This window comes from Impatiens glandulifera, chromosome 8, assembly GCF_907164915.1.
Source record: "Impatiens glandulifera chromosome 8, dImpGla2.1, whole genome shotgun sequence".
Classification (NCBI taxonomy): Eukaryota; Viridiplantae; Streptophyta; class Magnoliopsida; order Ericales; family Balsaminaceae; genus Impatiens; species Impatiens glandulifera.
In genome coordinates, this window is record NC_061869.1 from 13,094,878 (window position 1) to 13,115,573 (window position 20,696).

The 20,696-nt window shown below is 32.8% G+C and overlaps 1 protein-coding gene across 1 annotated transcript; it reads right to left on the reverse strand.

The window, feature by feature from the left end:
- Positions 1-14,624: 14,624 nt before the first annotated feature.
- Positions 14,625-20,059, reverse strand: LOC124911522 (pre-mRNA-splicing factor ATP-dependent RNA helicase DEAH10). Its single transcript, XM_047452022.1, has 13 exons — positions 19,894-20,059; positions 19,760-19,806; positions 19,123-19,203; positions 18,608-18,824; positions 18,033-18,414; positions 17,748-17,951; positions 17,326-17,486; positions 16,240-16,425; positions 15,886-16,117; positions 15,575-15,771; positions 15,355-15,489; positions 15,080-15,277; positions 14,625-14,970 (listed from the first exon to the last, which is right to left on the reverse strand). Exons 1-12 carry the CDS (start codon positions 19,992-19,994, stop codon positions 15,097-15,099), a joined length of 2,124 nt encoding a protein of 707 aa, XP_047307978.1. The 5' UTR covers positions 19,995-20,059; the 3' UTR covers positions 14,625-14,970; positions 15,080-15,096.
- Positions 20,060-20,696: the final 637 nt, after the last annotated feature.

Consider the following 20,696-nt stretch of genomic DNA (forward strand, 5'->3'; position numbering starts at 1 on the left):
AGAAACGCAATAGTAGTAAACATGTCTGTCTTTTGATAAACAAATATCAGGTTTTCTTTTGGAGAAAATAGTTTGATTAATGTTCTTTAATTTGTATTCAATTTTCAAATTACTACCCAAAGTTTTTCATTAAAAAATTTAAGTTTTTTTGAACAATCATTTTTTATTGGGACAAAATAACCTTGTTGTTTTGAAGGTTAGGAAGGATTGTTAATAGGATGACAGTTATAAATTATGCCGCCACTTTTTTCTGAATTTTTTTTTTTTTTTTTGTTAGGGGCGGTTTTTCCGGAAAAACCGAACGGGAATGATATTTGTGTTCCGCCTGATCTTAGCAAATGTATAACATTACTAATATATTTAGTTATTCTTTATATTTTATAAAAAAAATTAAGTTTATTTCTTTATAACAATATAAAGTTTCAATATATTATAAATTTTAAATATTCGTTTATATAATTTTATGAAAAATTTTTTTTTGTATGTTTTTTAAATAATATGGTATAACGATATTCCGCGGAAATTTTTCGAAATGAACGAGACGGGGTGTTAGTAAAAAATCCCCAAAATAGAATGGATAGGGATGGTAGTAAAAAAAATCCCCACAGTCAAGTTCCTCGTCGTAGAGTTCTTTGTCACAAGCTTCTTCCAATCACGGGTCCGACACTTTAGGTGGCGGTTAGCCAATCCATAACCTAATACGGTGGATCGATCCGGTAGACTCATGTATCTCTTCATATTCATCAATAATGATTCATAGATTCGCTAATACATCTGCACCATATTTATAGATAGATAGATAATTTGTACATATATTTGTTTGTATGCATATGTAATATGTTTATATGATTTTAGTTTTAAGTAATAGTTCAAATGTTTTGACATATCTAAAATAGTGTTGAAAATCTCACTTCCTGCATCTTCTCTAATAGTTTATTATGTTTTAAAAAGTCTAGTTTCTCATTGTGATTGCGTTGACTAAAAGGATTTTAGATAGTAAATTGCTCTAGAATATAGAATATGAGATTTTAGAGTAAACTCAAAAATTTGGGTTTCAACAATGAATAATATATATACAGCACCTTATACAGTACATTCGCATAGCACTTACCTCATTTTAGAAAGAAAGAGAAAATATATCTTAAAAAAATATAAGAAAGAAAAAAATATTTTATCTTTCTTTCCAAATGAGGTAGGTGTTATGTGAAAGTGCTGTATAAGAGTGTTGTATATATCATTACTCTTTAACCATATAGTTAAACTCCTACAACAAATTTAAGTGTACATCAAAAATCTTCTCCAACAAATTTTTGAGTTTCCATATTATTAAAATCTGTTCAACTATGATTTTCTCTAAAATCTCTTATTCCAGAACAATTTAATATCTGCAATCTTTTTAGTTAATTCAGTCACAAATAAAAATTATACTTCTTAACACCTAACAAACTATTACTATTAGAGAAGACGCATGAAGTGAGATTTCCAACATTATTTCAGATTTGTCACTGCATTTAAACTACAGCTCAAAACTAAGATCATATAAACATATACATACAAAAAAAAGAAATGTAGAGATAATCTATCTATGAATATGATGCAGATGTAGTAGCGGATCTATGAATCATGTTTGATGAATATGAAGAGATACTTGAGTCTACCAGATCGGTCCACCGGATTAGGTTAGGGATTGGCTAACCGTTAGCTGAAGTCGCTGGATTCGTGATTGGAAGAAGCTTGCGACGAAGAGCTCAGCGATGAGGACGTCAAGGAGTTTGGTTGTGGTTGGAAAGAGCTGGCGAGGAGTTTCGTCTTCGGTGAATGGAAACGATAGTGACTTTGGTTGTGATTGGAAATTATGAATGGACAACGTCATTTTAAATTATTTAAAAAGGTACATGGCACGAAAGTAAGAAACAACATATCCTAAAAAATGCTAGATGAGTTTAAAAAAAAAATTAAAGATGCAAGGGAGAAGAGAAACAATAATAACACAAAAAGAGAAAGAGAAAAAGAAGGTTAAACGTCAATAAGATAAAAAATTCACAACTTGTCTAAAATCTATTTATTTTAATAAATTCAAATGCATGAAGCATAAAGTTTTTGATTTTTTCAGTTTCAAAACTTTTCTTTTAGAATGTTTTTCTATTCATTTCTTTTTAAATTGTCCACCACATAACGAGGGTATACACTTTTAATCGGCAATGATGTTATTGTTTACTCCCCTTATCCATTTTTCTATGATGTTGAGGTGTTTCTTACCATTGCGGACGGGTTTTTTTAAATTCCGGGTAAATGGGTCAGGGTTTTCTTTTATGAAAACGGGTTAGAGTATAAATATTTTTTTGGATATTTTTCTCATAACAGAGCAAAAGTTGAGAGAGAGTGAATTACAGATCTAAAGTTTTCTGGTTTCCTTTTTTTTCTTGTTCTTTGGCTGATCCAGAGAGAAAGATTGGGGGAGCTTTTGATTATGGAGTAGTCCAATCATTCCTAGTGTAATCACTTCTTTCATTTGAGAGTAGGGCATGTAAGTTTCTACTATTGACATTTGTTTGATTTAGTGAAACTTATCCCTCTTGTGGACGTAGGTCGATTTTGACCGAACCACGTATATTGTGTTGTCGTTTATTGCTTTGTGCTATTTCAATTCTTGGTAAATCTATTGTTCGTCATAGACGATTTGGAAACTGATTTGTTATAGGTTTGATTTTTAAGAAGATCCATAGTTTTGCTGTTGCAAAACCCAACAGTGGTATCAGAGCAGTATTGATTGGTTATCTGTTTTAACATTGGAGCAGAGTGCTCTGTTGGTTATTTGGCGAAATTCATAGAAGAGATCAACTGGTTTCTTTGCTAGGGATTTTATCAGTTATTAAGGCAGTAATAATGGGGAAATCTAGACCTGATATGGTGAGTCTGAATTGTACAAACTACAGGCAATGGAAACTGATGATTAGTGATCTGTTAGTTTTAGATGATTTGAATGAAACAATTGAAAATGAGGGTGTTAGACCTGAGACTACAAAAGAGACTGATTGGAAAAAGACAGATAGAAAGGCCTGCAGCTTTATTCGTTCTTGGGTTGGTGTAAATTTTGTGCACTATGTTGAGAACGAGACTACAGCGTATGGTGTGTGGAGCAAACTTGAAGTTCTCTATGCTGGGAGGTCAGCAGGGAATAAAGCAGCACTGGTACGAAGGCTGGTGAATCTGAAGTACATTGATAATAAATCAATTGTTGAGCACTTTAATGAATTTCAAAATATTTTGAATCAGCTGAGTAGTATGAAAGATAAACTTTGATGATGAGGTGCAAGCACTTTTAGTCCTTGGATATTATCACTCTCAGCAACTCAGCACCAAATGGTAAAGTCAACATGGCATTTGTCACCAGTTCCTTACTCGATGAGGAGAATCGAAAGGGAGATAAACCCTCTAAGTCTGATATGTTGGTGGCTGATAGAGGAAGATCAAAGGATAATAGAAGTGGTTCGAGCAGGGGAAAGTCTAGAAGCAAGTCTAGAGCTCCAAAGAAGGATGGTGCTTGCCATTACTGTGGCAAAATAGGTCACTAGAAAAACGAGTGCTGGAAATTTAAAAATGATAAAGCAAAGGGTATAGTGAAGTCTAGAGAAAAGAAAGAACAGAGTGCAGATACATCTACTTATGCTTCAGATGGTGAACTGACATATGCTTCTAACTGTCAAGACTCTTGTCTTAGCACATCTTCAAATGAAACAGCATGGATTGTTGACACAGGTGCCTCATTCCATATTACTCCACACAAAGGTTACCTCCAGTCATACAAAGCTGGTGATTATGGTGAGGTTCGCATGGGTAACAGTGGTGTATCAAAGATAGTTGGTCTTGGTGATGTTAGAATCGAGACAAACATGGGTTGTTTCCTGACATTGAGAGATGTAAGACATGTTCCTGATTTGAGAATGAATTTGATTTCAGCAGGTAAGCTCGATGATGGAGGCCACCATAATGTTTTCAGTGGTGGAGCATGGAAGCTAAGCAAGGGTTCATTGGTTGTTGCACGAGGTAAGAAATGTTGTTCCTTATACAAGACAAATTTGAAAATTGTGTATGATGCTGCATATTCTGTTTTGATGGAGTCATCCTCTGAGTTGTGGCACAAGAGATTAGGTCACATTAGTGAAAAAGGGTTGAATGTTTTGATCAAGAGGAATGAGTTGTTGAATCTCAAGGATGCTCATCTTGAAAATTGTGAGCATTGCTTGAAGGGTAAGCAAAACAGAGTCTCTTTCAGTAAGTCGAAAGTGGAACTGAAAAAAAATGTCCTTGAACTGGTCCATACAGATGTTTGTGATCCTATGAAGATTAAATCCATAGGTGGTGCTTCCTATTTTGTAACCTTCATAGACGATGCATCTAGGAAGGTTTGGGCCTATGCTATAAAGTCCAAGGATGAGGTTGCAGCAAGGTTTGAGGTCTTTTACAAGCTGGTTGAAAGAGAGACAGGAAGAAAACTAATGAGGGTGCGGTCAGATAATGGGGGAGAGTACATAGGCTCATTTGATGATTATTGCAAAGAGCAGGGTATTCGACATGAACAGACTGTGCCCAAGACTCCACAACAAAATAGTGTGGCAGAGAGGATGAATAGAACAATGTTAGAACGGATGAGGAGTATGCTCTCCCATGCCAAGTTCGCTAAGAATTTCTGGGCTGAAACCATGAGCACTACAATGTATGTGATCAACCGTTCTCCCTCCAAGACATTGAATAATAAGTGTGTAGAAAGCGTCTGGTCAGGTAAAGATGTTAATTATGACTATTTACGTGTTTTTGGTTGTAGAGTTTTTGTGCATGTTCCAAAAGATGAGAGGTCTAAGCTAAATGCAAAAACTAGGCAATGCATATTTTTGGGGTATGGTGATGAAAAGTGGGGATACAGGTGTTATGACCCAGTTGACAAGAAGGTTTTGAGAAACCGAGATGTGGTATTCCTTGAAGATCAGACTATTGAGAATTTTGAAGATGGCGAAAAGCTTGATGCATACATACGTGACCTTTCTGGTCTTGAGCTGTCTCATAATGTTGAGGAGACAAGGCCACATGTAGCTTCAGACTTAGATAGTGATGATGATGTTCCTCAAGGTCAAGCTGTAGGCCATGGAAATGATACTGATACTAAAACTGATCTTGGTGATAATGTTGAGGCTGATTTTGAAGTTCAACAAGAAGATGGAAATCAACAGAATCAACAAATAGAGGTACTTAGGAGGTCTACTAGGGAGAAAAGATCAAGTTCTAAGTACCCTGCTATAGAGTATGTCCTTCTAACTGATTGTGGAGAGCCTATATGCTATAAGGAGGCTCTTGAGGATGCTCATAAGAAAGAATGGCTAGCTGCCATGGATGAAGAGATGAAGTCATTGCAGAAAAATGGCACATATGATCAAGTTGAAAGATCAGAGAACAAAAAAGTATTACAAAATAAATGCGTGTACAAGATCAAGAAAGAAGGTGATGATAGCAAGACAAGATACAAGGCTAGGCTGGTTGTCAAAGGTTTTGGCCAGAGGCATAGAATCGATTATGATGAGATTTTCTCAACGGTAGTGAAGATGACTTCTATCCGGGTGGTGTTAAGTCTAGCTCCTTATATGGATCTTGAGGTTGAACAGCTTGATGTCAAGACTGCATTTCTCCATAGTGATTTGGATGAAGATGTTTATATGGAGCAACCTGAAGGTTACAATAAGAAAAGGTGAGGAAAGCAAGGTGTGCAAACTTGTCAAAAGTCTGTACGGTTTGAAGCAAGTACCAAGGCAGTGGTATCTTAAGTTTGAGTCGTTCATGATCATCCATGGGTACATGAAGACGTCTACAGATCACTGTGTCTTTGTACAAAAGTTTGATTCTAATGATTTTATTATACTTCTCCTATATGTTGATGACATGTTGATTGTTGGGAGAGACAAGCTCAAGATTGCCAAGTTGAAAAAGGATTTGGCTAAGTCTTTTGAGATGAAAGACTTGGGTCAAGCAAGAAAAATTCTTGGAATGCAAGTCATTCGTGATCGGGTGAAGAAAAGGCTATGGTTGTCTCAAGAGAGAGATATTGAGAAGATTATAAAACGATTCTATATGGACAAGGCAAAGCCAGTTGCTTGTCCATTGGCTACACACTTGAAAATAAACAAGACAATGTCTCCCAAGGATGAAGAGGAAAGACAAGAAATGTGCAGTGTTCAATATTCTTCAGCAATAGGCAGTCTGATGTATGCAATGGTCTGTACAAGACCGGATATAGCTCATGCGGCTGGAGTACTTAGTCATTTCCTTTCAAATCCTGATAAGACACACTGGGAAACGGTTAAGTGACTAATGAGATATCTTCGAGGGACCTCCAAATACGCTTTGTGTTATGGTACTGGAAAGCCACATATTGAAGGGTTTTCTGATTCAGATATGAGTGGTGATATTGACACAATGAGATCAACTTCAGGGTATTTGTTTACTTTTAGAGGAGGAGATGTATCATGGCAGTTTCGTCTACAGAAATGTGTTGCTTTGTCTACTATAGAAGCTGAATATATTGCCATTACTGAATGTTGTAAGAAAATGAGATGGATGAAAGAATTGTTGAAAGAAATAGGCATTACACAAGACAAGTTTGTGGTGTTTAGTGACTCACAAAGTGCTATACATGTGAGAAAGATTCCAAGTTTCCATTCACGTTCAAAACACATCCAAAAAGGTACCATTGGATCCATGAAGTGCTCGAGAAGAAGGAGTTATACTTGGAGAAAATGCATACAGATGAGAACGAGTCAGATATGATGACAAAGGGCTTGCCACGAGGAAAGCATGAGATATGTTGTGCCAAAGCTGGAATGGTTCTGGCAGAAGCATCACGATGATGAATGTTTATAGCAATATTCTCCCATGGCTCGGAAGGGGGAGAATTGTTGAGGTGTTCCTTGCCATTGCGGGCGGGTTTTTTTAAATTCCGGATAAATGGGTCAGGGTTTTTTTTTTATGAAAACGGGTTAGAGTATAAATATTTTTTTGGGTATTTTCTCATAACAAAGCAAAAGTTGAGAGAGAGTGAATTACAGATCTAGGGTTTTCTGGTTTTCTTCTTCTTCTTGTTCTTTGGCTGATCCAGAGAGAAAGATTGGGGGAGCTTTTGATTGTAGAGTAGTCCAATCATTCCTAGTGTAATCATTTCTTTCATTTGAGAGCATGACATGTAAGTTTCTACTATTGACATTTGTTTGATTTAGTTAAACTTATCCCTCCCGTGGACGTAGGTCGATTTTGACCGAACCACGTATATTGTGTTGTCGTTTATTGCTTTGTGCTATTCCAGTTCTTAGTAAATCTGTTGTTCGTCATAGACGATTTGGAAACTGATTTGTTACAAGTTTGATTTCTAAGAAGATCCATAGTTTTGCTGTTGCAAAACCCAACAGAAACGATAGTGACTTTGGTTGTGATTGGAAATTATGAATGGACAACGTCATTTTAAATTATTTAAAAAGGTACATGGCACGAAAGTAAGAAACAACATATCCTAAAAAATGCTAGATGAGTTTAAAAAAAAATTAAAGATGCAAGGGAGAAGAGAAACAATAATAACACAAAAAGAGAAAAAGAAGGTTAAACGTCAATAAGATAAAAAAATTCACAACTTGTCTAAAATCTATTTATTTTAATAAATTCAAATGCATGAAGCATAAAGTTTTTGATTTTTTCAGTTTCAAAACTTTTCTTTTAGAATGTTTTTCTATTCATTTCTTTTTAAATTGTCCACCACATAACGAGGGTATACACTTTTAATCGGCAATGATGTTATTGTTTACTCCCCTTATCCATTTTTCTATGAAATCAGCGACGGTAAACGATACCTCCCAATGAAAGTTGAGAATATTTTGTAAAATGACCCACATGTCTCTGACAAAGTCACAATGGAGAAATATATGATCCGATATTTTTTTCGTGCTTTTTACATAGACAACACATATTGTTCAAATGCATTTGTAACCCTCGAGAAGGTCTCTCCATAGCTTAGCACGTGTTTAGATGACACGTGGCAATATGGGGTAACCCGGGGTGACTCAAAGTTCTATGATTTCAACATTTATTTGCGTGTCAAGCATTTTTATAAAATAAAACATTATTTTTATAGATTTTGATAGTATCTGACAACTTTTGAAATTAATTATGTAAAAATAATTAATTTTATTCAAATTTTAATAATTTGGGGATTTGTTATAATTAAATGACGATTTGATTTGAATTCCGATTTTATACCAGAAAAATAAAAAGGTATACGTGTACAAACGTATTTTATACCAGAATTTCGGTTTTTAGTTCGAAGTTTGATGATACTCGGAAAAGGGTTTCGCGCCACATCCTCTATACTCGTCCGAAGACAGTCTCTACTTATAAAGTTGGCTTTTGAAAACCGATTGTATCATGTTGTTAGTTTTAATCAATTATTCTTCCGAGCCTAGTCATTCTTCTAGGTTTTAGTATTATTAAAAATATTGAAACATCAATATTTAAATGCTAGTACCTGTTGCAGATGATAGCTATGGTGAATACCTAGAGAATATCGGTATTTTTAAAGGTATTAAGATTTAGAAATAAACACCAAACAGGCCCTTGTTGAAATATTTTTGTGGAAATATCCCAAAAATAATTAAAATGCATTTTTTAAATTTTCGGGATTTATAAAAAATGAATTGAAGTCCTAAAATTAAAAAAAAAATTGGATTTTGAAAAGTATAACCAGACAGGCCTTAAGACCGAAGTCCTAAGGATTGGGTTCGGTTTTATCGATCGGAGTCTAGAGACCCTCGGTTTGGGTGCAGGAGCTCTCGGTGTGAGTACCGGAGGCTCTCAGATGAGGTGCTAAGGACTCTCGGTCCTTAGTCAATCTTATCGGTCTAGGTGTAAGAACCTATCGGTCTTGGACTAGCCTGGGGCTAGATTTATCAGTCGAGGTGTATAAACCTCTCGGTCTAGGGCTAGCTTTGGGCTAAGTTCCTCGGTTCTTGGTCTTGGGATTCTCGGTCTAGGGTTTGGGATTCTCGGTCCCAGATTTAGACCTTTCAGTCTTAGGTTAGAATTCTATCGGTCCTAGGTGAGAATTCTCGGTCGAATTTCTCGGTCTTGGCTCAAGAACACCGATCATCGATCTCGGTCCTAACTCAAGAACACTAGTTCTAGGTCTCGGTCCTAGTTTATTATTATCGGTCCTTGGTCTCGGTTTTGACCAATGATCTTCGGTCGGATCTCTCAGTCTTAGGCTAACAAGCCTTGGTCCTCAAGAACACAATTGTAGGTTTTTAAAATTAGTGTTTTTAGCTCTGATTATTTGATCTAAGAGTTTGGGTAGCTTTACAAAGCTCTCATGAATATGTTGATCATCATCTCAAGGTATGGATCAACTTAGATGATGATAAATTTGTTCAAAATAATTTTTAAAAATTGAGTTTTTGATTTTAAGATTGTTATGAAGTGAAAAGATATATCCAACAACTTCCTTATAACACATATATTTTTTTTTGGGAAATAACACATATATTTGATTGGTACCAAAACAAGAACATTGGCCGTTCGTTTTGACCAATTCAAGAAATCGAAATTTTCATTTTGAAAATTTTCATTTTGATCAAACATGATCGGGATGGATTAAACATGATTCAAATGATTTCCCAACATTATTACAATCATGTTGGGAAGTTTTATGAGTTGTGATTCGATCGAATTAACCCAAGAATAACAAACCCGTTTTTTATTTTAAAAATTCAAATTCGAATTTTGTTCGTTAGATCGATTCATCAATTATATCATATCTAGATAGTTTCTAAATGATCATATGATCAAAATTCAATCATAAAATCACATAAACAGCGAGCATACAAGTTTTTGAAATTTGAAATATATAAAATTCAAATTCAAACTGTGAATATGAATTTGAGGATGATTGGAACCTTAACAAGAATTGGAGAACACTCCTTATCATTATGGAAGCTTTCTGGATGCACGATTCCGAGCTTCCAGGTCTTAAAACATAAATTTTAAAAAATCTGAAAGCTTTAAACGTTAATGTCGGATTTTGAATATCTTCGATTTAAGAGGGCCGTGTTGGTTGGTTAGCTTCAGAATGATCTTAGGGGGTATTTATACTTGTTCTAAGTCGGTTGAAGCTCCCAGTGGCTTGAATCGGCTTTTGATTGTTCTTGGCTAGCAGTCACCGGAATATGTCGTGACAAGGCCTATTCTAGTAGGAGAAATGATCACGATCTCAACGTGATCATTTTGACCTTTGAATCAAGTCATTTGGTGGATTATCGAGAGAGTTCCACTTTGACTTAAAGATCAAAGGCGATTGTTCTTATCTGCTCCGACGTCGCGAAGATGGAAAAAACTATAAGGGATTTTGGCTTTCCACACTTTCTTCCAAGGGAACCGAGCTGGCGCCCCTTTGTTGGTCGCATAGTAGATGATAGTTTTAAAATTGGGGGAGGCAGTCAGAATGAAACTCCGGTTGAATTTGTAACTTACATAAGAGTCACGGGTCAGTTTATCAATTTCAACGAGCGAAAGGCGACGATGCGATGTAATTCTCCATTTAGTGTGGCCAGAAGTAAGTCTATAACAATCAGTCACAATAATTTTTGCGTTCCATAAATCAATTTCCTTTCCCTTGACAATAAAATTATAAATAGTAAGTGTTGGGTTGTTAAAGGAACTATCTTTAGGAATGAAACATTTATTTTCATACTTGTCATTAACCAAAACAGTTTGGAGAGAACACTTCCTTGCACCATGTGTATATTGTTTCACGAATGCTTAATAGCCTTTAAAGATCATGGTCTTTAAAGATAATGATTCAATAGATATTTAAAAACAGATATTTTGTCAAGATTCAACTAAAAAATCACAAATTGGCCTATGTGGGTTATGTGGATTCCAAATAATAACTATCCAATACATACATAATTCTTCAAATCAAATCATTTAAATTACTCATTAAAATATATTTATATTTTTAAATATTTTGAATATTAAATATTGAATCTATTTTTATCATTTTATTAAATAATCCACTTTTATACTAAATAAATATATGTTTTTTCTTTCAAAATAACTCAAAAAATATTCAAATAACTTAGCATCATAGTTTTTAAATCATGCATGGTCCAAAAATTATAGTGTTATTTCAACTTAAGTTGGTATAACTTTTATTTTCTAAATAATCATGAACTTTTTTTATATAAATATAAGTATTATAAGATATTGTATAGATAATAGTTTTATTAATGAACATTTTTTTAGTTCCAGGAAACTCTACATTTATTTGTAACAAAGATAATACAGGATCACAATCATTTTATATAAAGATAGGAAATCTAACTGAAATATATATATCTCTCATCCAAATTGTTTTCATTATGATATTTACTTTTTACAGTAATAACTCTTCAATTTAACTTAGAGTATTCTGAGTGAAATCGATCTAAGCTAACTTTTATACAAATTCTATAACTAATGTTTTGAATGAATTTGTAGGCTACAACTGTCCATAGTTTTCTAAATTTGGATTCAGAGAAATAATACTTCAATGAAAGAACAGTTGATTCTTCAAACTCTCTTCTCATACAAAAATAAAATAAAATTTTAAATGTCCATTTAAAATTTATTTATTATTTTTTGAATTAATCATAATATATCTCTATATGTCAATTTTTAGAATGCAATATGCATTTTAATTAGTGTTTCCCACCAAAAATAGCCATGTGTTTGTAAGGAAAGAAATGAAATTGAATATAATTCATTTGCCCACAAAGAAACATGCTTATTATAGTCTTTTAATTTCTCACCATTCATTTGTGCAATTTTCACTCACCCCTAAAACATAAAAGCTAGGGTTTGTTGAAGAATTATTAATTTGCATACCTTTGGGAAGAAACATCCAACAAACAAACTCAGATCTTCTCTCTTTTCTTCCTTGGCATAATCAAGGCTGGGAAGAGGGGAGAAAAGATAATCAAATTTTAAGCTCTTTAGGGTTCATAAGAATGGCGAGGAGAATAAAAAATGTGGAACAATGGATGATGGCAATTGCCCCACCATTGGTTCTTCACCCACAGAAGTCGTCGAATTCTCCGAGCTTGGAAACAATTCTGGAGGATAGAGACGAGGGACGTGATGATAGGAATTCTTAAATGTAAGAGTTCTTATCATCTCGTCTTGATCTTCTTTCTCCCATTATTTTGGAGAAATATTCCAATGTGAAGTGCTCACATGAGGCCTTCCTTGAATTAAATGAAATGTAATTGTACACTATGTAGATTTAGACACTAATATTACATTTAGTTGTAACCATTACAACTATTGTTTAGTTTGTATATATATTTATATACATTATTAGTGTATAAATGTAATAGTCAAATAATATATATAATTTAATTATATATTATTCTTGTTATTATTATGAATTAAATCTTAATCAAATATTATATATATATATATATATATATATTATAATATTTAAGGAAGTTTATAAGTCATATTTTTTAATATAAAAAAGGATATATGTGGGATGAAATCTATGATAGAGGAATAAAATAATATATTTATTTATTAATTATATGTGAAATTTGAGTATTTTCATCTAGTTTTATCTAGTTTGAGATAACAATTTTACATTAATAAACAAATTATTAAAAGTTATTTTATTTAAAAAATTTTAATTGATAATATTTAGAGAAAAAAATAAATAAATTTACATTTGACTTTTACTTGGACGAATATCTAAAAGAGGTAAAAGTTAACATTCTCTCAAATTATTTTCAAATAAGATTTTAATTTATTTGAGATTAGGATGAGAAGTAAAATTGATCCGTTTTATCCTGCTTAATCATTCAAATTCAATTCGTATTTAACTCAAACCAAAATAGTTAATCAAAATTTGTAATTCGACGGTTTGGATTTAAATGCTCACTTCTAAGATAATTTAATTTAATATTTTATTATTTATTTTTTAATTTATTTTATTATTTAATGTTTATTATATTTAATAATAAAATAATATTATTAAAAAAATAATGTTATAATTAATTTTGTTTATTTAAATAGTTACATTCTAATCTTTTAATTAATTAACTAAAAAGTTGACTGAGTGCCCGAAATAAATCAAAAACATATTATATTAAGTTGAAATTTAAAGAAAAATAAATAAATAAATAAATTTTTATTTAGATATTTTTGATAATCTTAATCTAATCTGAATTTAATTCTATCCAAACTCAATTCAATCGTATCTCAATCCAATTGGAAATATACCATTCAAATTAGTATTGAATTAAATTTCATTAATTCATCCAAGTTATAAGATAAAATAAAATACTTTTCGATTTTTATTAGGTCTGATTTATTTTGCTTTCTTTTAAAAGTTGATTTGTTTTATAGCCTTATATTATTATCTTAATAATAATGTTTTTGAAAAAAAAAATAGAAAAAAATACTATAGAATAATTTTTTCATCTTATTTATATATATTAGAATCGTAATACACAAAAGAAGAATGGTGTTGATTGTAAACAAACCTGCTTTACTTCACTAGTGCATTAAACTAGAATATCATGTTTATATTTCATTTTAAAAAACACGGCATTCTAATTTAATACAAGTTTTAAAAAATTGAATAACAATTTAATATAAATAATTTCAGTTTAAAACATGACAGGACAACGCTTCGATGAAAACATAACAACTGTTTACAACGAAGCGTTGAGAATATGACATGAACTTTTTAAATTTATAAATTTATAAACTACAGAAATATTTTTAAAATATTTCTAATTTTTTTAAAATTAAATATCTATGTTTCTTAAAGTTTTAAATAACAAATAATTAGATTTAAATAAAATAAAATTGCAATTTAATAAACCTATTTCAAAATGTTTCTAGAAACTTTTAAATCACATGTCTATGATTTTTTTAAAAATTCTTGAATAACAAATGACTAGATTTCGACATACTTGTCTACGTTTCTTCAAGGTTAAAAGAAGTGAACTTGCGATGGTAAAAACGTAACTTCATATAATAAAAAGTGAAAACGAAGATTACGATGGAGAAAACATACCAGTCACGTGCTGTGTATAATTCCTCTTTATTTTGTATATGCCACAAATATCTAAATTAGGTAAAATAAGCTATATCACACTTCTTACTCATGGTTGAAAATCATGACATTTGGTTGTATATACTAAATCTATTTCTTATTGATTTCACAACTTTATTATAAATTTATGATGAGAAGAAAATTAATTAAAATAAAAAAATTGAACATTTATAAATTCATAAAATTTACATGAAATTATATGAATTTATTTTAAAAATATTAATTATATATATAATTAATTTAAAAGTCAATAATAAATAAACAACATTACAAATGATAATTACAAAATTAATTACATCAATAAATTTAATTAAATAAATAATCCATTTTTTTGAATATATAAATATAAAATCATGTAAAAGCATAAAACCAAAATAATTTATAAACTGTAACTTAAACCATAATTGTGACTCTTTTAAAATCGTAAAATTATAAGAGTGAGATAAATCGAAATATTAACGGCCTCAAATTGATAGTTGAAAAGAAACGAGATCGGTTACAAACAAGGTTTTATGGGAAAAAAAAGATACTAAAAGACCCGAGATCAAACAAGCTCGACGGAGGCACCCAATTTCCCAAGATCAGATGGCAAATCAATACTTTTGGCTGAACTAAAGAGTTGTGTACATACAATATTACTACACAATGGCCTAAACCAAAGCCCTAAGATCATAGAAAGCTATGACCATAGAGAATTACTTGTTAAACATTTATCAATCAGTCCAAGGGAAAGGAAAAATGATTTCCCACTTCCAATCTCCTTCCTTGTTTTACAGAATCCCAATAAGTACCTGCAATGAAAGTCATCATTCAGAAATGGCAAAAATTTCAAGGGCTATGTTGTTTAGCTACTACAACTTCAATGACTGGAGATTTTTGCAAAAAAATATGAAAACTGACCGGCCTTCTCTGTTGTTTTACTTCAGTGCATAGTATTGCGGAGCCAGCTCAGGTAACCACAGGTAATCAATCCTTGTTACATTGCGAATATAATTATTATTAGTTTTAAGTAGTTCATTATAAATTAAGCACTCCGGTTTTCCCTTAAATAGCCCAGAAGATGGGTGGATCTGCACCACAAGACCACTCGACAAAGACCTGAAAACAACAAGCACGGTTAGTTTTAACGAGTAGTAAATCATCTAGAGACAATAATATAAAATGCAGCTTTTCACCTGTATGTACCATCAGGTTGCTTTAGAGCAGCTTGAAGGAAAAATGCAGCTGCAAGGCATCGGCGAAATTGAATCATGTCTTCTCCACAAGAGGTTATACTTAAACCCATTTGTTCAACATGCCCAACAATTTGTCTGGAAAACAATAATAATATTGATGTGCATTAAAAATTTTAGGAAATTATTGTTTTGTATGTGAATATATAGTAATAATATATACCTGTGAACATCAAGAGCATGTTTAAGGGAACGGTTGTTAATGAAATTATCCTTACACCACTTTCTCAGATTCTTTTCAGCCTTTTCTCTATTGTTGCCAAAATTCTTCTGCAAAACTTCAACAGCAGCTCGAAAGACGTTGAGCAAGGCCAGATGATCTCCTTCAGGACTTGAGAAGCACTTTGCTGCTGCTCGAGCCTAAAATTCCAGAGAAGAATAGAGTTAAAACAATCAACTGAACTTAGGAGATCATTTGACAGAATGAACCTAAAATTAACAAGAGTTTTTAAATGCAATAAAGGATTTGCATACCTCTTCCTTCTTCTCACGTGGGGTATAAAAGATAGACTCCACTGATAGCATTGCAACAGCTATTAACATTTCTTCCAAGCAGTTGAACTGACTGGCAAGAATAAGAGCTTTCGAGTAAATGGGCTCTAAGGGAAGACGTGCCATTTGATGCCCAATTGGATCCGACAGTTTATTTTCATCTGTTAGAGCACCCAGCAAGCTCAATAATGCCAATGATTTCGAGACCGCCTCACTGTTTGAATCATTGAATTATTAATATTACATTGAACCAAGTTTTTCAGTTTAGCCAAATGGATTTACATATAAGCTTCATAAGATAAAGGTAAAAAGTCATTACAGATCTTAAAAAAGCACCTTTTTGGTTTTTCAATGAAATCAAACCCCAGAATATCATCTACCCCAAGAGCCTTGAGTTGCAAAATCACATTCGAAAGGTTAGACCGTTTGATTTCTGGCTTTGTAGAATCATCCAGTTTCTGGAATTCCCTTTCAGGATAAAGGCGAAAGCACTTGCCAGGTCCTTCACGGCCTGCACGACCACTGTAAATATAAAAGCAAGAAAATCACGCTTCAGTTTTTTTCCTAGATTATACATGCATGGGTGGTTACAAAACTGGAAGTACATTCATTTACAATCAAATGAAGTATTTCAAATTTATGTGTCACTTTCTTATACCTTATAAAAGAAGAAATATCAACAACCCTTTGCATAACAGATAAAAGAATAAGCAATGAATGAACACAGATGACAGCTGTGCCTAATCACTTAGAGAAGGGGAACTGATACAGAAAATGACAAACTTGTCAAAGTAAGCACATTCATTCATTTTTTATTTATTTAATGTTCATATTTTGATATTTTGCAAATACAATTTGAAAATGAAAACACAAGTGTTTCTCAAAATAAACGGGGAGCATATCCAGTAAGTACATCCATTCATAACACAGATTGATGTGGGAAAAACCAGCTGAAGCTACAAACTTGGTTATTTCCTAACTCTAATAAGTACCAAGAATGTTGCATAAAATAACTTGCCTGACAACAACTACAACAAAACTAGGCATCATTAGTAGCTGAGAACAAAGGATTAAAGAAAAAGGTCGGGAGTGCCACCCCTATCACTCAAAAACAAAAGCCTACAAAAAATATATTGTTCTAAAGTAGTTTTGATTAGAACAAAAGATTTTAAATTTGAAAAACAATAAGTTAAATATAGTTTGAAGTGTGGAGGAGTTGGAGAACTATTATTGTTATGTTAAGTCATCTTAGTTTTCCTGTTCCAAATAAACAATCTTAAACTTTTAGTATAATAATATTATATTCTAATGCTAATTTGCCATAACCTCTGACTAATTCAATTAAAAGGTAATCATGAACAAGAAATTCACATTAATATGCTACTCAACTCATTTGACATGGTAATGATCAAGGAAACCTACCTTCTTTGTAAAGCCTGAGCTTTAGAAATGGGAACAACAACCAATGACTCTATCCCTGTACTAGCAGTGTATTGACGTTGTTTTACAACTCCAGGATCTATCACATACTTTATTCCAGGAATCGTTACAGATGTCTCAGCAATATTTGTTGCCAGGACTACCTATTATACAGAACAAACAAGTAAATATGAGATATTCACGCAATAAGTTCAAATGTACTTTTTTCCTATCATAACACCTTACATTCTATGCCTATACACTGTAAAATTAATTATGGAACTTCGGATTCCAACAATAATATTAGTCCATTCCAATTTCAGACTGATAAAATTCCATCAACAAGGTCAAATATCTTAACTACAATCTATAGCAATATTATGCATTTTAGATGCCCAGCCTAAAAGAAAACATGAACTGATTACCTTGCGATATCCATCTAAAGCGGGCATGAATACTTGCATCTGCTTTTCAGATGGAAGAGAAGAATATATTGGTAAGACCTTCAGTTTTCTTTTGTCTTCTGCCAGTTGTTGAAGTCTCTCCTTAACTAGCCTCTCAACTGATTCAATCTCTTCTTGTCCAGTTAAAAAAACAAGTATATCACCACTTTCCTCCTCCAAATGAATCTAGTAGCAGAACAAAAATTAAAGAAACACATGTCTTGCTTTTACAAGAAAGAATATGTAAAGGATTGATCCATTCTTCACCTGAAATATGGTAATTAAAGCTGCATCAACATAGTCTGTCTCAGGGTGAAGAGTGTAGAATATGTCTACTGGAAACTGCCTCCCTTGAACATATAGAGCTCTTGCTCCACCAAAGTAATCAGAAAATACACGAGCATCTAAACTAGCAGACATGATAATTAACTTCAATGGGCTGAGTCTCTGATACTTCTTAAGAGTACCAACACTTGTTTCATTTGTCATCGTACGCATGCCATTATTGTGTTCGTTAATAAGTTTCCCCCTCTCCTTCTGAATACGTTTCAGCAGACCAAGTAACACATCTGTGTGTACAGTTCTCTCATGAGCTTCATCTACTATTATCACCGAATATCTGGAGAGATATGGGTCCAACAGTGCTTCCCTGCAAGTAAATTGGAAAAAACTGTTGGTTCTACTTCTTATTGATGCACAATGAAAGCTCCAAATTATGGTTTATAGTTTCATAGTAATTCAGATAGAACAGAAAAATCCTCATAATATATCAGATAGACAGTTCTGAACTTTCTAATGAAAAAAGGGTCTCACAGTTTAACAAAAAAAAGGAGAGTTCATACCTCAATAATAGTCCATCTGTCATGTACTTGAGACTAGTAGAATTAGACGTCATATCATCAAATCTAATGGAATATCCAACTGTGCTTCCAAGTTCAACACCACATTCTTCAGCAACACGTTTTGCTACGGTAACAGCTGCAACTCGTCTGGGTTGTGTAATGCCAATGACTTTTCCAGCATTACAGAATCCCGCACTCAATAGAAATTGAGGCAATTCTACATCACATGTCCACATTGCAAAACAACATGACAAAAGGATTAGATGTTGCAAAAACAAATATCAAACTTCAATATTCTCTTTCCCCTATATGATGAGTGTTTTAACTGAGAATACATATTTATCAAAGGTGCAATCGGATATTACCATTAAAGTTCTTGTAATAGAAAGTAATTAAGGCTGTCTAAGAATTTTATAAATAGAACTTTAATTCTTAGCAAAAAAAACAAAATAGAACCTTATCATAATAAAATATGCAACCAGATATATGGAGAAGAAAATAAGAGGAAGTCTTACGTGTTGTCTTTCCACTTCCTGTTTCACCCACGATTATCAGCGTACTATTAGACCGAATCTCATCGACCAGTTTTTTTTCAACTACAAAGGTGAGAATGAAAGCATGTAAGAAACAAATTGAAGAAATCTAACAGACCTACCATAGAATCTGTGTTAAATGAGAACTCTATGACAAAGTAACAAGTGGCTAACTTTTTTGTCTTCTAATGTCAATACATATGCTGACAAGGATTATCTTCTTTTAATTCAACTAGGAAATAAAGATAAGAATTTAATATTATCGAATGCTTAGGAAAGGTTAAACACCTAGATAGTATACTTGAGTCTAACTAGATTGAAAGCTAAAAGGTGAAAGTTCCTACTAATACTAGATAGAGAAAGATGAAAGATTCTAGAGTTTCAAAGGTAGGTATCCTAGATATACATGAAATTGAAAAAAAAAACAAAGAAAACAGTGACTCTAGATATCAGAAGGGAGATTGTCACTTGCACATTTAATCTCTTGCATTACATTGGAGAATAGATCTGGACAAAATAAACTCGCATAACTAATGATTGAGAATCACTAAATACCCGAAGCTAAATAGATCTGGACAAAATAAACTCGCATAACTAATGATTGAGAATCACTAAATACCCGAAGCTATAGGCAGCGATTTTCTCTGTTGTTCAAACTTATGCTTCCTGCAAAATAGAATAACATCAAGTAACACATACTACTAACACGATGACATCAGAAACTAGTCAGAGAAAAGGGGTAGTGCCACAAACCTGGCCAAGAGTTCAGAACGATTGTCACCATCGGAGTAGGCTTTGCGTTTCTTATTATTGGTTTGAGAGTTTATCCTCCCCCCAGGAGCCATGGAAGGCATCTCAACTTATGTGCACCCAATGCCCGCCCTGAGGTTTGGGCTGTCCTAGACCCACCTTTTTTTAAACAAAAAGTCATACAAATAAAGACATAATAATTAAAATACTTACAACAACGAAAACCCATTAAGAAATCAACAAGCAATTTCAGATTTTTTAACAAGAATTACTAACTGGGTCAGACCCTTGATGCATTGCTGCAAAAGTTTCTATCAACAATTTGTTCCTTTTTCTTAAAAATTAGCATGCACATTATTTAACATTTAACCTAATTCCTTCACTAACAAGTCTAACATACTTTACTAAGATAACAGTTTACTCAGGCAGACAGTCACGCCCTAATTCCTAATAGATGGTTATTTACATTTAACCTAACTCCTTAACTAACAAGTCTAACAAAAACAAACATACTAAGTTTACTAGCATAACAGTTCAGAAAAATACAAGATTTCAGAAATCAATATGAAAAGCAACTACTAAAAACAAGAATAGTTTAATAAAAATAATCAATGATTTCTGTATAATGACCACCCAAAAATGGTACCTGGACTGCAGAACGGGGATGCGGCTGTGACTTTCTTCCGGGATACTGGAACTGTAGAAAAACGCTTCTATGAGCGAATGGGTAAACAAAACCCGTATTACTCAAACCAAATTGAATTCAATCTGAAACCTTCGAGATAGTCACCGGGCCTCAAACAGGA